The following is an 18,138-nucleotide window of genomic DNA, read 5'->3' on the forward strand; positions in this document are numbered from 1 at the left end:
TCTGAATGCAGTAAGCGGTGTGAGAGGCTCTCTAATTGCTTTATTAGGAGGGTATTACGTTCTGACCCAGGAAAGTATTGGTTTAACTATTCTTCAAGTCTAGATTCAGCGACTGCAGATAAGATGGGACATCGCCATTTCTACTGCTTGGGGCTATAAGTTAAAAACAAACAAAGTCTACTATTTTTGGAAAGTTTCTTGGTGTAAAATTAGTTATTTTAATTTTGGGATAGTAATCTATGCAAAATTCATTTCTGTTGCGCCTGCATTAAGTAAATGAGTATGCGAGACTTTTCCTGAAGTTCCCAGTTTGTTTTCTGGACTATACAAGTGCATGTATTACAGCATAGCTTAACAGCCTTTACTCAGTAACAGTTCATGGAAGTACGTCAGTTTTCATCGTAAGCACACTCGTGTTACAAATTGCAGATTAAATTTTAAAAAACTGCATAAAAATAGTTCATTAAGGAAGTGAGGTCTGTATAAGCTGAAGGAAATGGAGGTTGTTGGGAATTTCAGATGGTGGAGTAGGCAATGTTTTACTAAAACAGGAGAAAGAATACAGTAAAAGAAGAATGGGTAGTTTTTAGAAATGAGCTAGTGTAGGCAACAGAGAATCACATAGGAAATATTTAATTCAATTGACGAAAGAAAAAATATGTAAATGCATCGAATAAAGCAACCAAACACGAGTACCGACACCGAAAATATTAGAACGGCAGAAAGGGCAAAATTTTTAAGGAGGAATTGATAATTAAATCGACACCTTAGCTGCAAACTGTCATTGATATACATCATTGGGGACATGTTGAAAATGTGTGTCCCGACCGGGAGTCGAACCCAGGATCTCCTGCTTACATGATAGACGCTCTATCCATCTGCCACCGACGGCACAGAGGATAGTGAACCTGCAGGGACTTACTCTTGCACGCTCCCCGTGAGACCCACATTACCAACATGTCCACACCACTACATTCGTAGTGCGCCTAATAGATGTTTTCCCATCACACTCATTACTGGTGGCCGATTAATCTATCGAGTCCCGTACGAGATGAGGCATAGCGTGTGCGTTCGCACAAGAAGGTCAATGGCCGGGCAGCTATATTTTAACTGTATATGAAGGTAGTATCTGTTCCCGAAAGAACAGATACCACTGATGACCGTGCAGCTTCTCTAGAATGAAATGATAATTAAATCGACACCCTAACTGCAAACAGGCGTTGATATACATCATTGGGGAACTGTTGAAAATATGTTTCCCGACCGGGACTCCAACCTGGGATCTCCTGTTTACATGGCAGACGCTCTATCCACCTGCGCCACCGAGGGCACAGAGGATAGTGCGCCTGCCATGTATGCCATGTAAGCAGGAGAACCCGGGTTCAAGTCCCGGTGGGGGCGCACATTTTCAACACGTCCCAAATGATGTATACCAACGCCTGTCCGCAGCTAGGGTGTCGATTTAATTATCATTTCATTCTAGAGAAGCTGCACGGTCATCAATCGTAACTGTTCTTTCGGGAACAGATACTACCTTCATATATTTTCTAAGTAGAAATATCTAGGGGACAAATGCAAAAGTAGCTTCAGTAACTATATGAAAAATAGACACCGCTTATAGGAAGTTTAGAGAGGCCTTCCAAGATAAAAGACGTAACTGTATGAATGAGTATCAAGAGCCTCGATGGTAAAACAGTAAAAAGCAAGGAAGCTTAAACGTGAAAGATACAAAGGTGAATGAAGACAATATCATGGAAAGGGAAGAGGAAGCAGATGATGATGATATAGGGGATACAATACTGGGAGAACACTTCGGCAGAGCACTGAAAGAGCTAAGTGCAAACAAGGCCGCTGGAACAAACAACATTACCTCAGGATTTATGAAATCCATGGGATATCCAGTCGTGAGAAAAGTATTGAACGTGCAAGAATATGGGAAAGCTGAAATACCCTCAGAACTGAGGAAGACTGATTCGAATTGGGAAGATCACAAGAACTGACAGGTGTGAATACTACCGACTGTCATTTTAATAAGTCATGTTTGCAAAATATTGACATGAATTATTTCCAGAGAAATGAAAATTGGTAGGCGCCGACCTCGGGGGAGATCAATTTGCGTTCTGTAGAAAAGCGATACTGATTCTATTAGTTATCTTAGAGGATGGTTTGAAGAAATTGAAACCTACTTTTAGAGTTTTTTTAGATTTAGAGAAAGTGTTTGATAGTATCGTCTGGACTACACTCTGTGAAATTTTGAAGATAGCAGGGGGTAACATAACAGGGAGCGAAATGTTATTAGTAACTAATAGAGAAGCCAGACTACAGTTGTAAGGGAAGAAGAACATGAAAGGGAAGAAGTAATCGAGAAACGAGTGAGACTGTGTTGTAGCCTATCCTCGATGTCACTCATTGTACATTGATCAAACTTTCAAGGAAACGGAGAAGAAATTTGAAAAAGAAATTAAAGTTCAAGGCGAGGAAATAAAAACATTGCAGTTTGCTGATGACATTGTAAGTCTGTCCGAGACAACTAAGGACTTGGAACAGCAGATGACGGGAATGGACAGTGTCTTGAAAGTAGGAATACCACTGAACGTAAAAGTATAGTAATGGAATGTAGTCTAAGTAAATCAGGCGATGCCGAGAGAGTTCGATTAGGAAATGAAACACCAAAAGCAGTAGAAGAGTTTTGTTATTTGAGCAACAAAATAACTGATGACGGCCGAAGCAAGGAAGATATCAAATGCAGAATGACAACAGCAAGAAAAGTAGTTCTGAAAAAGAGGATTCTGTTAACGTCTAACATCAATTTAAAACTAAAGAAGTCGTTACTGAAGATATTTGTCTGGAATGTAACCTTGCACGGCAGTGAAACGTCAACGATGGACAATTCAGGTAGAAAGAAGGCAGAAGGTTTTGGAATGTCGTGCTACCTAAGAATGATGAACATTAGATGAGTACATTGAGTAAGAAATGAGGATGTAGTGAATCGAATTGGGGAAAAAAATCTATTGTACAACTTGAGCAAAAAAAGTGGGTGGTCGATAGTCACATCATGGGTCATCAAGGAACTGTCAGTTTGATAACTGAAGGAAGTAGGGTGTTGTAAACGCTGTGGAGGGAGGCCAACAGACAAATACAGTAAGCAAGTTGAAATGGACGCGGGTTGCGGTAATTCTGCAGAGATGAAGAGGCTTTCACAGCATAGGGTAACATGGAGAGCTGTATCAAACCGCTCTTCAGACGAGAGACCACAATTATCCTTACTGCAAGACTTAAATAGAGCAACAAGGTTCGCGTGGGATTATAAACATGAGTGTGACAGCTAAGGCTCGGAGATAAAACCACTGCAAAAGGAGGGGAATAAGAAAAAACTCGTCAGATGGAGAAAGCGAGTGGAACTCGAAAGACAGCGTAGAACAACACGTGCGACGTGGGAAAGCTGTACACACGGTACCTGAGTTAATGCCCTGGGCGGTGGTGTCGTTGGCGGCGATCCACCAGATAGGCGGGTTGATGAGCGTGCCGTTCTCCACGGCGGCCTCCATCAGCTCGACGATGCGCGGCGCGTACCGGGCATGCAGCTCCGCCAGATCCCGGCTGATCTCCACCGTCTGAAAGACAGGTCGCCCAGTACAGAACGTACGTTACCTCTGCAGTACAACGTTCAAAAAAATGAATGTTTGCCCACAGAGACCGAATTTTCATCCACACTACTGGCCATTAAAACTGCTACATCAAGAAGAAATGCAGATAATAAACGGGTATTCATTGGACAAATATATTATACTATAACTGATATATGATTACATTTTCACGCAATTTGGGTGCATAGATCCTGAGAAATCAGTACCCAGAACAACCACCTCTGGCCATAATAACGGCCTTGATACGCCTGGGCATTAACAGAGCTTGGATGGCGTGTATAGGTACAGCTGCCCATGCAGCTTCAACACGATACCACAGTTCATCAAGAGTAGTGACTGGCGTATTGTGACGAGCCAGTTGCTCCGCCACCATTGACCAGACGTTTTCAATTGGTGAGAGATCTGGAGAATGTGCTGGCCAGGGCAGCGGTCGAACATTTTTTGTATCCAGAAAGGCCCGTACAGGACCTGCAACATGCGGTCGTGCATTATCCTGCTGAAATGTAGGGTTTTGCAGGGATAGAATGAAGGGTAGAGCCAGGGGTCGTAACACATCTGAAATGTAACGTCCACTGTTCAAAGAGCCGTCAATGCGAACAAGAGGTGACCGAGACATGTAACCAATGGCACCCCATACCATCACACCGGGTGATACGCCAATATGGCGTTGACGAATACACGCTTCCAATGTGCGTTCACCGCGATGTCACCAAACACTGATGCGACCATCATGATGCTGTAAACAGAACCTGGATTCATCCGAAAAAATGACATTTTGCCATTGGTGTACCCAGGTTCGTCATTGAGTACACCATCGCAGGCGCTCCTGTCTGTGATGCAGCGTCAAGGGTAACCGCAGCCGTGGTCTCCGAGCTGATAGTCCATGCTGCTGCAAACGTCGTCGAACTGTTCGTGCAGATCGTTATTGTCTTGGAACGTCCCCATCTGTTGACTCAGGTATCGAGACGTGGCTGCACGATCCGTTACAGCCATGCAGGCAAGATGCCTGTCATCTCGACTGCTAGTGATACGAGGCCGTTGGGATCCAGCACGGCGTTCCGTATTATCCTCCTGAACCCACCGATTCCATATTCTGCTAACAGTCATTGGATCTCGACCAATGCGAGCAGCAATGTCGCGATACGATAAACCGCAATCGCGATAGGCTACAATCCGACCTTTATCAAAGTCGGAAACGTGATGGTACGCATTTCTCCTCCTTACATGAGGCATCACAACAACGTTTCACCAGGCATCGCCGGTCAACTGCTGTTTGTGTATGAGAAATCGGTTGGAAAGTTTCCTCATGTCAGCACGTTGTAGGTGTCAACCCCGGCGCTAACCTTGTGTGAATGCTCTGAAAAGCTAATCATTTGCGTATCACAGCATCTTCTTCCTGTCGGTTAAATTTCGCGTCTGTAGCACGTCAGCTTCGTGGTGTAGCAATTTTAATGGCCAGTAGTGTAATTAATTCGAGCTTTTTGACAAATAGGATTGATTGAGTAACATGTAGGTCAAAATAACATTCTATCCCATACATATACGGTAGCTAACTAACAGGGAGGGGAAAAGTTTACTTCTTTGGCACCGCACATTTAACCCCTTCGAGACGCAAGGCCCGCATATGTGGCCCGATTGTCACGTCACACACCCAGCGCTGTATCTAGGGACTGGCTTGGAGTATCGACACGGGACGGTGCGCATCCTGACCAAAGGGTAATTCTTCTCATTAATTTCAGGTGGGGATCGTCAGCGCTTTCTTGCTGTATGTCATCATAGCAAAGAAAAGAGGGAAAACACCAAAGAGTCCTTTGCAGTTTTTAAGAGTCTCATCAAGGAGCTTGTGGGCGACGTCAGGGCTCAACCAACCCATCGAGGAAGAGGCCAGGCTCTGAGCATGGTGACCTACACAGCAGGGACGGCCTGTACCATGCTATATCAAGAACAGGCACCGGAAAACAGGGTGACTGTGTAGTTTGCAGTGATCGCTCCAAGGTAGCAGGGCGAAACTTGTTCGTCCAACCCTTCTCTTCATGTTCCTGAACGCTTCAGCAGGTATCACAAAGTACCAGAGTACCGAAAGGATTTGTAAAATGTGGTTGCCTATGGAAAAATCATTATGCCAAAGTAGTAGTTTGTTTTAAGCAAATATTATGAAATTTTGTAGTTTATGGACATAAATTAAATTTCTCATCACTCAAAATGGACTTTTCATTTTTCTCCCCTCGGACGTCCTATTAGAGATAAAATTGTATTTTATATGTCCTTTTAAAGCTAAAACTTTGAAGAATAAGATACAACTAATTTTAATATGTCTAATTCAATGCACCACCTCTCAAAAAAAGTAAAAAAATCAAATATTTCATTTTTTTCTATTTTAACACTACCACCAAGTGCACGATATGGAATAATGAAAATAGTATGCCAGTAAAGAGCGTGTATTAGCTTCATTTACAAAAAAATTACACCTATAAGTCAAAAACTGTAGAATTTATAAGCGATGAAAGAAACCTAAGGGATATGGAACACGCACAGCGCCTCCGTATTGCTCCGCTTTGGGGAAACTCGTCCCGAAAGGGTTAAACTGACTTACTCAATGCCTCTCACACCCCCTTCCCATGCATTCCTCGCTCGCTCTCTTCGTTCCGGTTGGTGGAAGTGAATCCAGGTTTCGTCCCCAATAACGATTCTTGCAAGGAAGATATCACCTTCTCGTTCAAAGCGCCGAAGAAATTCTTCACAAGCATCAACACGTCATTCTCTCATTTCAGGAGTCAGCTGCCGTGGCACCCTTCTTGCAGACACTTTGTGAAACTGGAGCACATCACGCACAGTGTGGTGTGCTGACCCATGACTTAATCTGTAAACATGCTGCAATGTCATTCAGTGTCACTCGGTGGTTTTCCTTCACTATGGCTTCAACTGATGCAATGTTCTGTGGAGTCACAACTCGTTGTGCCTGACTTGGACGAGGAGCATCTTCCATTGAAGTCACACCATTTTAGAACTTCCTACTACATTCATAGACTTGCTGCTGTGACAAACATGCATCACCGTACTGAACATTCATTCGTCGATGAATTTCAATAGGTTTCACACCTTCACTACGCAAAAACCGAATAAAAGAATGCTGTTATTCCCTGGTGGAAGTCGCAAGTGGGGCGGCCATCTTTATACATACTGCGACGGTATGTGTGTATGTGCACTATACTGCCACCTACAGGCCATTCTGCAAGCTGTTTGTAGCACGCTTACCACCTTAGAGGGTAAGGGCACGAAATTTCGATTTGTTATTACAAATTTAAGGTTTTCGTTGACACACCCTCGTAACTATCATAAATATATTCAAGACGATCTTCCGAAAATTTTGTCAAAATACTAACAGTATTGGATTTGTTTTTTGGTGAACGTTCATAGTCACCAAAAGACTTAGCTTCTCTTTCAGGAGTACTGTTTCCGCCACTGCCACCAGCACTGCAAACTATAACGCTGTTAATCGCGTTATCGTCCATAAAATTGTTTTCTTCGTCCACTACCCTATCCAGCGTAACAACAATTAAGCAGTCAAATCAATATTCACGTTTCTGAATAATTAGATTCTCCAAAAACATTGCGAAAGTGTCATCATCCTGTCCTACACCGTCTTCTGTTGGATAACTCCTTCTTAATTTGGTTGCCACAATATATAAAACATTCCAAACATTAATAGTTTAGTTCATTTTTGCTGTATATGTATGAAAATGCTGTCACACGTATGTTAAGCACGTCCACTACTTGCACAGGTAACTGACTGGTGTGTTCACTCCCTTTTCTCCAAGACTACAAGCACTGTTGCGTACAAACCAAGAGCAACCAAGTCACACGACTTCTTGGGCATAGCTATAAATTAACCTCTTAGGCAAAAAAATTATGTACATGTACAGAAGACAAAAATATGATGTACATCTGTAGATTTAATGACGAGAAATAGTTTCACAAATTGAGCAAGTCAATAACTCATTGGTCCACCTGTGGCCCCTGTGCGGGCAGTTATTTGGCATTGATTGACAGAAGTGTTAGGTATATTGCTGAGGGATGCCGTGTCAAAACGTGTCCAGTTGGCAAGTCAGACTGTCAAAACCCGAGATGAATGGCATCTCATGGCAGTCTGGGACGTCTTCAGACATATCTCAATGATTGGAGTTGGCTTGTCTTCAGTGATAAGTCCCGCTTCGAATTGAGCCCCAGTGAGCGGATTTCTCCCCAAGTGAGAAAGTTTGGACAACATATGGGCAGGGACCTCCAATCATCTCGGGAGTTTGACGATCTAACGTTCCATTTTTTCACACTTTGGCACAATATCCCTCAAGAGGACATCCAACAACTCCATCAATCAATGACAAGCCGAATAACTGCTTGCGTAAGGGTCAGAGGTCAACCAAAGCGAGGTGGCGCAGTGGTTAGACACTGGACTCGCATTCGGGAGGACGGCGGTTCAATCCCGCGTCCGGCCATCCTGATTTAGGTTTTCCGTGATTTCCCTAAATCGCTCCAGGCAAATGCCGGGATGGTTCCTTTCAAAGGGCACGGCCGACTTCCTTCCCCGTCCTTCCCTAATCCGATGAGACCGATGACCTCGCTGTCTGGTCTCCTTCCCCAAAACAACCAACCAACCAACCAATCAACCAAAGCGTTATTGACTTGCTCAGTTTGTGTAGCCCTTTCTCTTGAAAATAATATATCCAATTTTTCTGAAACTGTGAACATTTGTTTGTCGGTACATGTACATTACATCATAACACATTCTGCCGTCTCATTCGTATAATTTCTTCATCGTGCGTCTTTGCCTTTATAGCTCTAGCCAGCGTATATGATTTTGTTCTCTTTATGTTTTGTATCATTCAACATATTTTGTAATAAATGTAATTATATAAAAATATTTTAAATGCATGTATCATCATCATTGCACAGTTCCAGTTTCTTGGGTACTGCTAATGAGCCTTTCCCACTTCCTTTGTCCATGTACAACCTGTCATAGAGAGATCAGCACTGTTCTTCCTCCGGCGGCGATGTCATACTTAATCATCTCTATCCAACGTCTTCTGATCAGTACGTTTTACTTCCACTCTCTTTCTAAATTTATTATGGTTGCTTCTGTAGACTACAACCTCAATACACCGTACCACTTGGATAAAAGGAATGAAAGATTCCATGTTTCTTCCTCACCTCTTGACTCCTCAGCTTACCCCTATTTGTCTTTTGGAAGGTGAATCTAAGTAATTTGCTGATGCCAGTGGTCTTGCTAACTCTCTGTTCATGAGGATGCTTGCTAACTCTCTGTTCATGAGGATGCTTGTTTCCATAAGACAGATCAATACTGGTATGAAGTCAGTGATTTTGCTTTTGCTGGAATCATGTCGTCCCAAAACAACGTTTCAGACTCATATATCTGATCAAAACTCTTTCTGGTGTATCTGTATGTACCATTGTTATAACAGAGCGCATTTCGACTACCTAAAGTGAACAATGGAGGGTGCGGTTCAGTTTTGACTAGGTGATTATTGTTAATCTAACATGGATAGTGGGTTGGCATTAGGCTGAACGACAAGGTTAAAACGTTCAAGTTAATGTCTGAACCAAATCAGTGTGAACCGCAGTAGCAGTTACCGAGAAAACTCTCAGCTCTGCGCTGTGCGCCACACTGTAGCTGCCACAGTATCATTCTGTGGAAGACGTACGTAACGAGCCTGGATACATTATTTTTAGCGTAGGATCGTCAAATACCGTCATTGTGCATCTTTGTCGCCACACTTCTCGGAATCTCACTACGAGGTGAAGTGTAGCCAGGGGAGAGACTTTTGAAACACAGTGCTGAATATTGTCAGCCTTTCAATTACATAAAGTATGTACTGTCGTCTGTTTCCGCGGTGGCGCACTGGTTGCAGCTGTTGAAATCAGTAAAAGCTGTATTTTGTATAGAACGAAACTTGGTCCTCTATTTCACAATTGCATGTAAGACAACCAGAGAATGGGTAAATAAAATTTCTATGGAACTGATACAGGAGGAGAAGATCAACAGGACGAAGAGGGCGCTGGATGACACCTTCTAGGGATGCCCTGTGCCTCACTAGCTGCAGTTTCGCCTCACGTGTGACGTCATGGAGCTGTGACACCAAGGTGCATAGGTGGTCGGGGTGGCACGGTCACATACCGTGCAGTAGTACATAAGGAGGAGCAGGCCTGACGATCCCCAGTCGTGATGAGAAGGACTTGTAGAAATGGCTGATTCTCTCTTCGGATGCACGTTCCATAGGGTGGATAACGAACCCAACCTTCTGTGTAGGCAGTATATAAATTAGAAATGGGGAAACGCAGCAAAATATCGTACGATATCAGTAATGATGGTATTGCAGGGAAAAAAGGGGGTTTTGAAAGCTGTACTATCAACACTCTGCATCATTTTTGATTTCGTTATTTATTTAAGCATTTTTCTTCTTGTCGTATACCGTTATTAATTTTATAGTCATTTGGAATCAAATTTGAAAAATTACTTTTACTCTTAGTACGAAACAGATCGAAACCGCAGCTTCCCAAAAAAAGAGGGAAAGTGTTGAAGTTGGACAGAGAAAGTTATGCACTTAATAAAGAAAGGACCCCTTTCATTAGCATCTCCACTACCTGTCAAATATATACCCCGTCGACAAGCAGGATGCATCGCGCCTCGAGTACTCAACAATGCTCCTCGCAGTCGATGCACCAGTGTGGCCATCGATTCCTCATTTCTGGCCACATTTATCCAAGTTTTTGTATGCCCATCCCCGTGACTGGAGATCTGGGGGACTACATCCGTTGGCTATTTTAAGAAAATGAGACACCTACAGCCGCCCTTTTGATGTCATTTATTGTACAGCTACCAGTGTCGGCGCTTCAATGCACCATCTTTAGGACTTAGCTGACGCTGTGATGTTGTCTCTCCAACTGTCAACAGCTGATGTTCGGAGAGACAACATCATAGTAACAGGTAGCCTGCCTAAACCAATTATGTTTGCCACTGATACACTGTGTATGGTGTTAACCCCTTCAGCATCAGCTAAGGCCTGAAGATGGTCCACTGAATGGCCGAAACTGGTAGTTGTACAATAAATGACATCATAAGGATAGCTGTAGGTGTTTCATTTTCTTACACTTACCCACTTTTCGAGCCTCCGTTGGCGACTTTCCTGGGACCCTGATAATCTGTATGCACTGTAAAGATCGGTAAGCAAAATCATGCGGGTGAAGCGTGACACCTGGACCCCGCGACGAGAAACTGGCGTGGCAGCTCACCGGTCGCTGTTGGTGTTCGTCATTGATCCGGCAAACATTTGTCGCTCTGTGGACCGTATATTCGCTCCTTCAGCCCACGAAAGTCGTCAGCTACCTCTGTCGTCAGCACGTTGTTGCCTGCGGCAGTCAAGTCTGTTCGCGTCGGTGGGAAGTGAAGAGTCCATCGCATCCATCGGGCAGTCACCATTGCACTCCGCCTTGTGCGCTGAGGTCGCGCTTCTTGCCATTCTGCGGTCGACCGAGCGAGGTGGGGCACTGGACTCGCATTCTAGAGCATGATGAGTCAAATCACAGTCCCACTTTCCAGATTTAGATTTTGAGTCATTGCACTAAATTGCTCCAGGCAAATTCAGAGATTGAGCTGGCAGGGTTGCTCGGGTCGCCTTTCGAATTCTTGGCGCCACTAGCTCGATCTGTCGTGTGCTGTCCCTCTGGTTTGAGGCCATTAAGATCTTTGTCCGAGTTTGTTAATGGGAGACGGAGCGTGTTGTGGTGTGTCGAGTTTGGGGGTGGTAACGGAGCGAGGAGGACGGTGTGAGAGGTCAGCCCGGTGACAAAGGTGGGAACGAGTGGTTGCTGGGCATATTTGTGCCTGACTGCGACTGCCGTCTTCGTGACTAGCCTGGCCAGCCAACTCTGGGAGAGGCACACCGGTCAGAAAGTTGAAGCCAGTTTCGCTGTGCTGAATTCTGGGCCCCCTTTGGAACTGACAAGCTTCAGCTTTGATTCGTAAACTTCAGTTAAGTTTTGGATTCTGAGATCTTAACTGTTATTAAAGACCTGCCTGTTTTCTGTTTGGTGATTTCATTTGACTGAAGCTGTTATTAAGGAAAACCTGTCGTTTTGCTATTTGGTAATTTTGCTTAACTGAAGCTGTTAATATTGAAGGCCTGCCTGTTTTCTATTTGGCAATTCTACTTAACTGAACCTGTTAGCGTTATAGGCCGGCATGTTTTATATTTGGTAATTCTACATGACTGAAGCTATTATCATTGAGGGCCTGCCTTTTCTCTTTTAATTAAATTAAAAACTATTTCATAATTTCAGTAAGCTGAAACTCTTATTAATCAACGCCTCCCTGTTTTTATTTCCCCCTATTGAGAGCTGATATCTTATTCTGTGTTGTAATTAACTGAAATTGTGATTGCCAAAGGCATACCTGTATCAGTGGTATTTATGCCAATAAGGAAGTGACAGGGAATGAAACATGCTGATACATGGACCCTAACCTTTCTCCTTATATCCCTTCATCCATAACTGTAGGTTTCAAGCGAGGTTGCTCTGAAAAGGCACGGACAATTTCCTTCCCCATTCTCGAATGATTCGAAGTTTATGATCCGTCTCTGATGACCTCGATGTTGACGGAACGTTAAATCCTAGTATTTCTTTCGTTCTGCGGTAGACTGTCTGTGGCGGCCACATAAATCTACGACCGCATCGCAAGTCGAGCCCAGTCAATACATTCTCATTGCCAGCAAGTCACCACCTCTTTCCCTTCAGCCAAGCAGGTATCTGCAATTCAGTTGCATACATGTACAGTGCGCTGATCACCAGACTCGTCCTAATAGCTCCTGTCGCTAATCAAACCCCACAGTGGTACACAGGGTCGAATAAATGCAATGCTGAAGGTGCTGCCGAACCATAAACCACTCTCAAATAGTCAAGAGAGGACATGGTTCTCAGTAGGGTGTGTGATCACTTCGGATGGCACTGCATACAGTGCTACGTGCTCCAATGCTGGCCACAAAGTTGGTACGGAGCTCTTATGGTAGGGCGTTCCATTCCTCCATCGCCACTGTCTGACAACTGCCGGGTGGTCATTGGACCATACGGACGTGCTGCAGTACGTTTCTCCAACGCATCCTGCAAAGGGCAGATCAGACCATTCGTCGAGTATTCTGTCCTTTCGCCAAATGTTTTCTCGTTCCAAGAACTCATACCGAGGATTTTTACGCTTAGATACGAATAACTGAGCACATGCCAGGAAGACGTGGAAAACAGTCTTAAATCAATCAACAGACTAAGTGCTTGAAGAGAGGTGTAACAAAAGATGTCTCATTTCCAGAAAGCTACATACCTCTTCGTCGAAGTCCCAGGGCACGTAGGAGAACTGTATGGCCGGCATGAAGACGTTGGCCTGCAGCCATCGTATGAAGAGCTCCTTGGTGAGGACGTCGGAGCCGTAGCCGTTGCCGCCCACCATGTCCGGCAGCACCAGGACGTAGCCCACCATGTTCATCTGCAGCAGCGTCGTCACCAGCGTGGGCAGTCCGTTGTCGAAGGTCCACTTGGTGTCCTTGTCGATCATGCGAATGTAGACTGGCAGGTTCTGCGTTCGCTCGCCCGTGCGCACCTCTATCATGGACCCGAACTGCGAGACCGTCTGCAGGTAGTCGGCGGAGAATTGTATGGGGTTCAGATCAATGGGCTGAATGTCGGGCAGCTGGGGCAGCCAGCTGGTCTCGCCGGCGTCGAACTTGAACGAGTCGATGCCCGTCTCAGCGAGAAGAGCCTTGAAAGGGAAGGCAGAAACTGATAAAAGGGGTAGCGGTAGTTTTCACAAACCACGAACACCACCTACGAGAGGTGTTCAATAAGTAATGCAACACACTTTTTTCTCTAGCAGTTTCGGTTGAAAAAATGCGGAATTTGTGGTGCGATATCGTGGAATATTCCAGCTCCCCTATAGCGTCATGAATTTTCGATAGGTGGCGGCGCTATATGTAACCTTAAAATTGGCGTCTGCAAAAGAGATGCGTTCCAAGCAGAGGGCTGTCATTGAGTTTCTTTTGACGGAAAAACAGAACATCGCAGATTTTCATAGGTGCTTCCAGAGTGTCTATGGAGACCTGGCAGTGAACAAAAGCACAGTGAGTCGTTGGGCGAGGCGTCTGTCATCATCGCAACAAGGTCGCGTAAGCCTGTATAATCTCCCGAGTGAAGGCAGGCCGCACACAGCTGTGACTCCTGCGCAACTGGAACGTGCGAACACTCTCTTTCGAGGTGATCGACGGATCACAATCGAACACCTCGCTGCTCAAACGGACGTCACTCGTGTACCAGTTGGGGTACTCAGAAGTGTGTGCCCACTGTGCTGCCTAACAGAAAACCATAAAGTGCAACGTGAACCATCAATTAGGGCGGTTCACAAACAACAACTAAAGTACACATGTTGTTCCAAAACGTTATCGTGGAAGCAGGGGCCAGGAGGTGCTGGTGAAATAACACACACTGCTAAAGATACCTTTTTATTTCAAAAGACTTTCTCGATAATAAATTTTTAAGCCTGGCTTTTTTTTAAACAACAATTACAAAAACAATTTCCAATAGCTGACAAATTTTCTTTATGAAAAGGAGATTGCAAGGTATGGCGTTAACAACTTCCCAATAATAAGATTTTAACTTATCATATATATATATATATATATATATATATATATATATATATATATATATTTTACAAGATAAATGTGAATAAGCCAGCACACAAACCTTCACATTAAAGGCAGTTCCCAAAAAAAATTCCCTTATCTCGGTCAGGGAGTGACACGTCTAAAGGGGCCCAGATCACAAAAGTCGGAATAGTTATTGGTGGTCTACGGGGCCACAGCAGATCAGCCCCAAAACTCGCATTACAAGCCACCATCTCCCCGAGTTACCCAAAACCAGAAGATGTAGCAAGGGCGGTGCCTGTACAGACTCTGAACCACAGAGACACACGACACTGACCCTAAATCACCCAGTCAAGGTGTGGATGAAACGGCCCGACCCCAAAAAAAACTACTGGTGAAGAAACTCATACACTTCAGTAGAACTTGAAAAACCCCTTATATATATAAATAAACAGTACTCAACTTCTCACGCTCCACCACAACGCAGGGAACACGTTGCATTTCCTTATCCTCGTCAGAGCCAGTGGTTTCAGCGGCCGATAAGAAGACATACGGTCCCACGCGCTGATCTGCTGCACCACGGCTTCTAAGCTTCATAAGCCGCGTACATATGGGTAAGGCAGACTTAGCCCCTGACAGCCAAGGGGTCGGCCAAAGCACGTGGCGAGCAGTTGACGACCCCCAACAGCAGGGCCCCGCTCGCGCCACCACCTCTCTCGGTCACAGCCCAGTACGTACTCCTCGATCGTCACGCGGCCGTACACTTGCTCCACCTCCCGCCAGAGGGCGGTAGCGATCCAAACAGCGCGCCAAACCGAAAGCGCCACCGCAAACACTGAACGCGAAGTGAAAGAACTCCGCCTGCCGCGCTTTTCGAAGAGCCGGACACAACTACGGCTCACAACGGAGGACCATCTGTGCGGAACAGCTTGCGCTTTACGAGGCTGATAGTCACAATTTTTTGTCGAAGATTGTCACAGGCTGTGAAACATCGGTTCATTACTTCAAACTCGAAACAAAACGGCAATTCATGGAGCGGCACCACATGTCTACTCCTCTGTATAAAAGGTTCGAAGCCGCAGCATCAGCCAGTAACGTCATGTGGACGGAGTTCTGGGGGTTACTCTGTTTGATGTCCGCCCACAAGGTGCAACGACAAACTCTGAAATGTATTGTGCTACTCTCAGGAAATTTAGGAAGTGACTTTATAATGTTCGCCTGCGCGAATATGCAAAAGAACTTCTCTTTCTCCATGACAACGCAAGGCCTCACACAAGTCTGCGCACCCGAGAGGAGCTCAACTGCATTAGCCTGTTCTTCTTCTTCATCCACCCTACAGCCCAGATCTCGCACCATCCGACTTCCATCTGTCTGTCAAAAGAGGGAAGCAAACATTCATGTGGACGTTACTGACGCAGCAAGACGTTCTTCCGAGTCGACCAGTAGAATGGTACCATGCGGGCATACAGGTACTCCCTGTAAGGTGGCGTAAGGGACTCGCACTGAACTAACATTCTACTGAAAAATAAGATTTTGTAGCGAAAATATTGGAGAATAATAACGTTTACTGGATTCAAGAATAAAACCGACTTGCTTTTGGAATAAAAATATGTTGCATTACTTATCAAACGCCCCCCGTATATAACAAAAGTGAGACTTTCTCACACAACACTAGCTACTGATGGAAGCCATCCTCCGTGTCTGCCTCTACACAAATGATGCTTAACAGAACTAACAGTTAGTAATACAGCATGTACACTACTGGCCATTAAAATTGCTACACCAAGAAGAAATGCAGATGATAAACGGGTATTCATTGGACAAATATATTATACTAGAACTGACATGTGATTACATTTTCACGCAATTTGGATGCATAGATCCTGAGAAATCAGTACCCAGAACAGCACCCTCTGGCCGTAATAACGGCCTTGATACGCCTGGGCAATGAGTCAAACAGATGGCGTGTACAGGTACAGCTGCCCATGCAGCTTCAACACGATACCACAGTTCATCAAGAGTAGTGACTGGCGTATTATGACGAGCCAATTGCTCGGCCACCATTGACCAATTGGTGAGGGATCCGGAGAATGTGCTGGCCAGGGCAGCAGCCGAACGTTTTCTGTATCCAGAAAGGCCCGAACAGGACCTGCAACATGTGGTCGTGCATTATCCTGCTGAAATGTAGGGTTTCGCAGGGATCGAATGAAGGGTAGAGCCAGGGATCGGAACATATCTGAAATGTAACGTGCACTGTTTAAAGTGCCGTCAATGCGAACAAGAGGTGACCGAGACGTGCAACCAATGGCAACCCACACCATCACGCCGGGTGGTACGCCAGTATGGGGATGACGAATACGCGCTTCCAATGTGCGTTCACCGCGATGTCGCCAAACACGGATGCCACCATCATGATGCTGTAAACAGATCCTGGATTCATCCGAAAAACTGACGTTCTGCCATTCGTGCACCCAGGTTCGTCGTTGAGTACACCGTCGCAGGCGCTCCTGTCTGTGATACAGCGTCAAGGGTAACCGCAGCCATGGTCTCCGAGCTGTTAGTCCATGTTACTGCAAACGTCGTCGAACTGTTCGTGTAGATGGTGGTCGTCTTGCAAACGTTTCTATCTATTGACTCAGGGATCGAGACGTGGCTGCACGATCCGTTACAGCCATGCAGATAAGATGCCTGTCATCTCGACTGCTAGTGATACGAGGCCGTTGGGATCCAGCACGGCGTTCCGTATTACCCTCCTGAACTCACCGATTCCATATTCTGCTAACAGTCATTGGATCTCGACCAATGCGAGCAGCAATGTAGCGATACGATAAACCGCAATCGCGATAGGCTACAATCCGACCTTTATCAAAGTCGGAAACGTGATGGTACGCATCTCTCCTCCTTACATGAGGCATCACAACAACGTTTCACCAGGCATCGCCGGTCAACTGCTGTTTGTGTATGAGAAATCGGTTGGAAACTTTCCTCATGTCAGCGCGTTGTAGGTGTCGCCACCGGCGCCAGCCTTGTGTGAATGCTCTGAAAAGCTAATCATTTGCATATCACAGCATCTTCTTCCTGTCGGTTAAATTTCTCGTCTGTAGCACATCATCTTCGTGGTGTAGCAATTTTAATGGCCAGTAGCGTAATAAAAGTGAGACTTTCTCACATAACACTAGCAACTGATTCTAGCCATCCGCAGTCTCTATCTCTACACGAATGATGGTTAACAGAATTAGCTGTTAGTAATACAGCATGTAGTTGCAGCTGTAGCTGTTCTAAAGCTAAACATTGACAGAGCTGTTTGTGCACTGTATTCAGTTATTAAATTTAGACGTTTCAAACGGTGGCTCATGCTGTTTCTGGTGAAAGAACGGTTTAATAAACTTTCGGAAACTTTTCCTTACTGTGTTTCATAAAGTTATTTGTGCGTTGTAGTCATTTATCAAATTTAGTACGGTAGTTTTCAGCCACTGTTCCTCGCTGTTTCTAGTGAAATATTTCGGTAGAAAAGTTTCGTTCGCTGTGTTTAGTTTCGTTGTGTGTTGCATTGGACGCTTCAACTTTTGGTTTTAGACAAGAAATTGTGTGTAATTTAGAGCTATGGAAATGCAAAATTTGTAGCAAAAATAAATTAATAGAGGATCAGGAGAGTAAGGTATGTGTCCTACAGTTGCATTTACAAAGCGGAAAGGAGGAACTGCATAAGATGAGGTCGGGGAGAAGGATACTGGCAGCTGGTAAGAAGACAGCTAGGAGGAGAAGACATTCAGACAGTTGTACTTTGCATATCA

The 18,138-nt window shown here is 44.8% G+C and overlaps 1 protein-coding gene across 1 annotated transcript in view; it reads right to left on the minus strand.

Moving 5' to 3' along the window:
• Nucleotides 1-18,138, minus strand: part of LOC124805473 (myogenesis-regulating glycosidase-like) — a 63,495-nt gene that overhangs the window by 15,651 nt on the left and 29,706 nt on the right. The window contains exons 4-5 of the mRNA XM_047266036.1: nt 13,030-13,464; nt 3,458-3,614 (exon numbers count right to left, since the gene is read on the minus strand). Of these exons, the coding sequence (XP_047121992.1) occupies nt 3,458-3,614; nt 13,030-13,464 (592 nt within the window). The remainder of the gene's footprint in view (nt 1-3,457; nt 3,615-13,029; nt 13,465-18,138) is intronic.

This window comes from Schistocerca piceifrons, chromosome 7 (assembly GCF_021461385.2).
Source record: "Schistocerca piceifrons isolate TAMUIC-IGC-003096 chromosome 7, iqSchPice1.1, whole genome shotgun sequence".
Lineage (NCBI taxonomy): Eukaryota > Metazoa > Arthropoda > Insecta > Orthoptera > Acrididae > Schistocerca > Schistocerca piceifrons.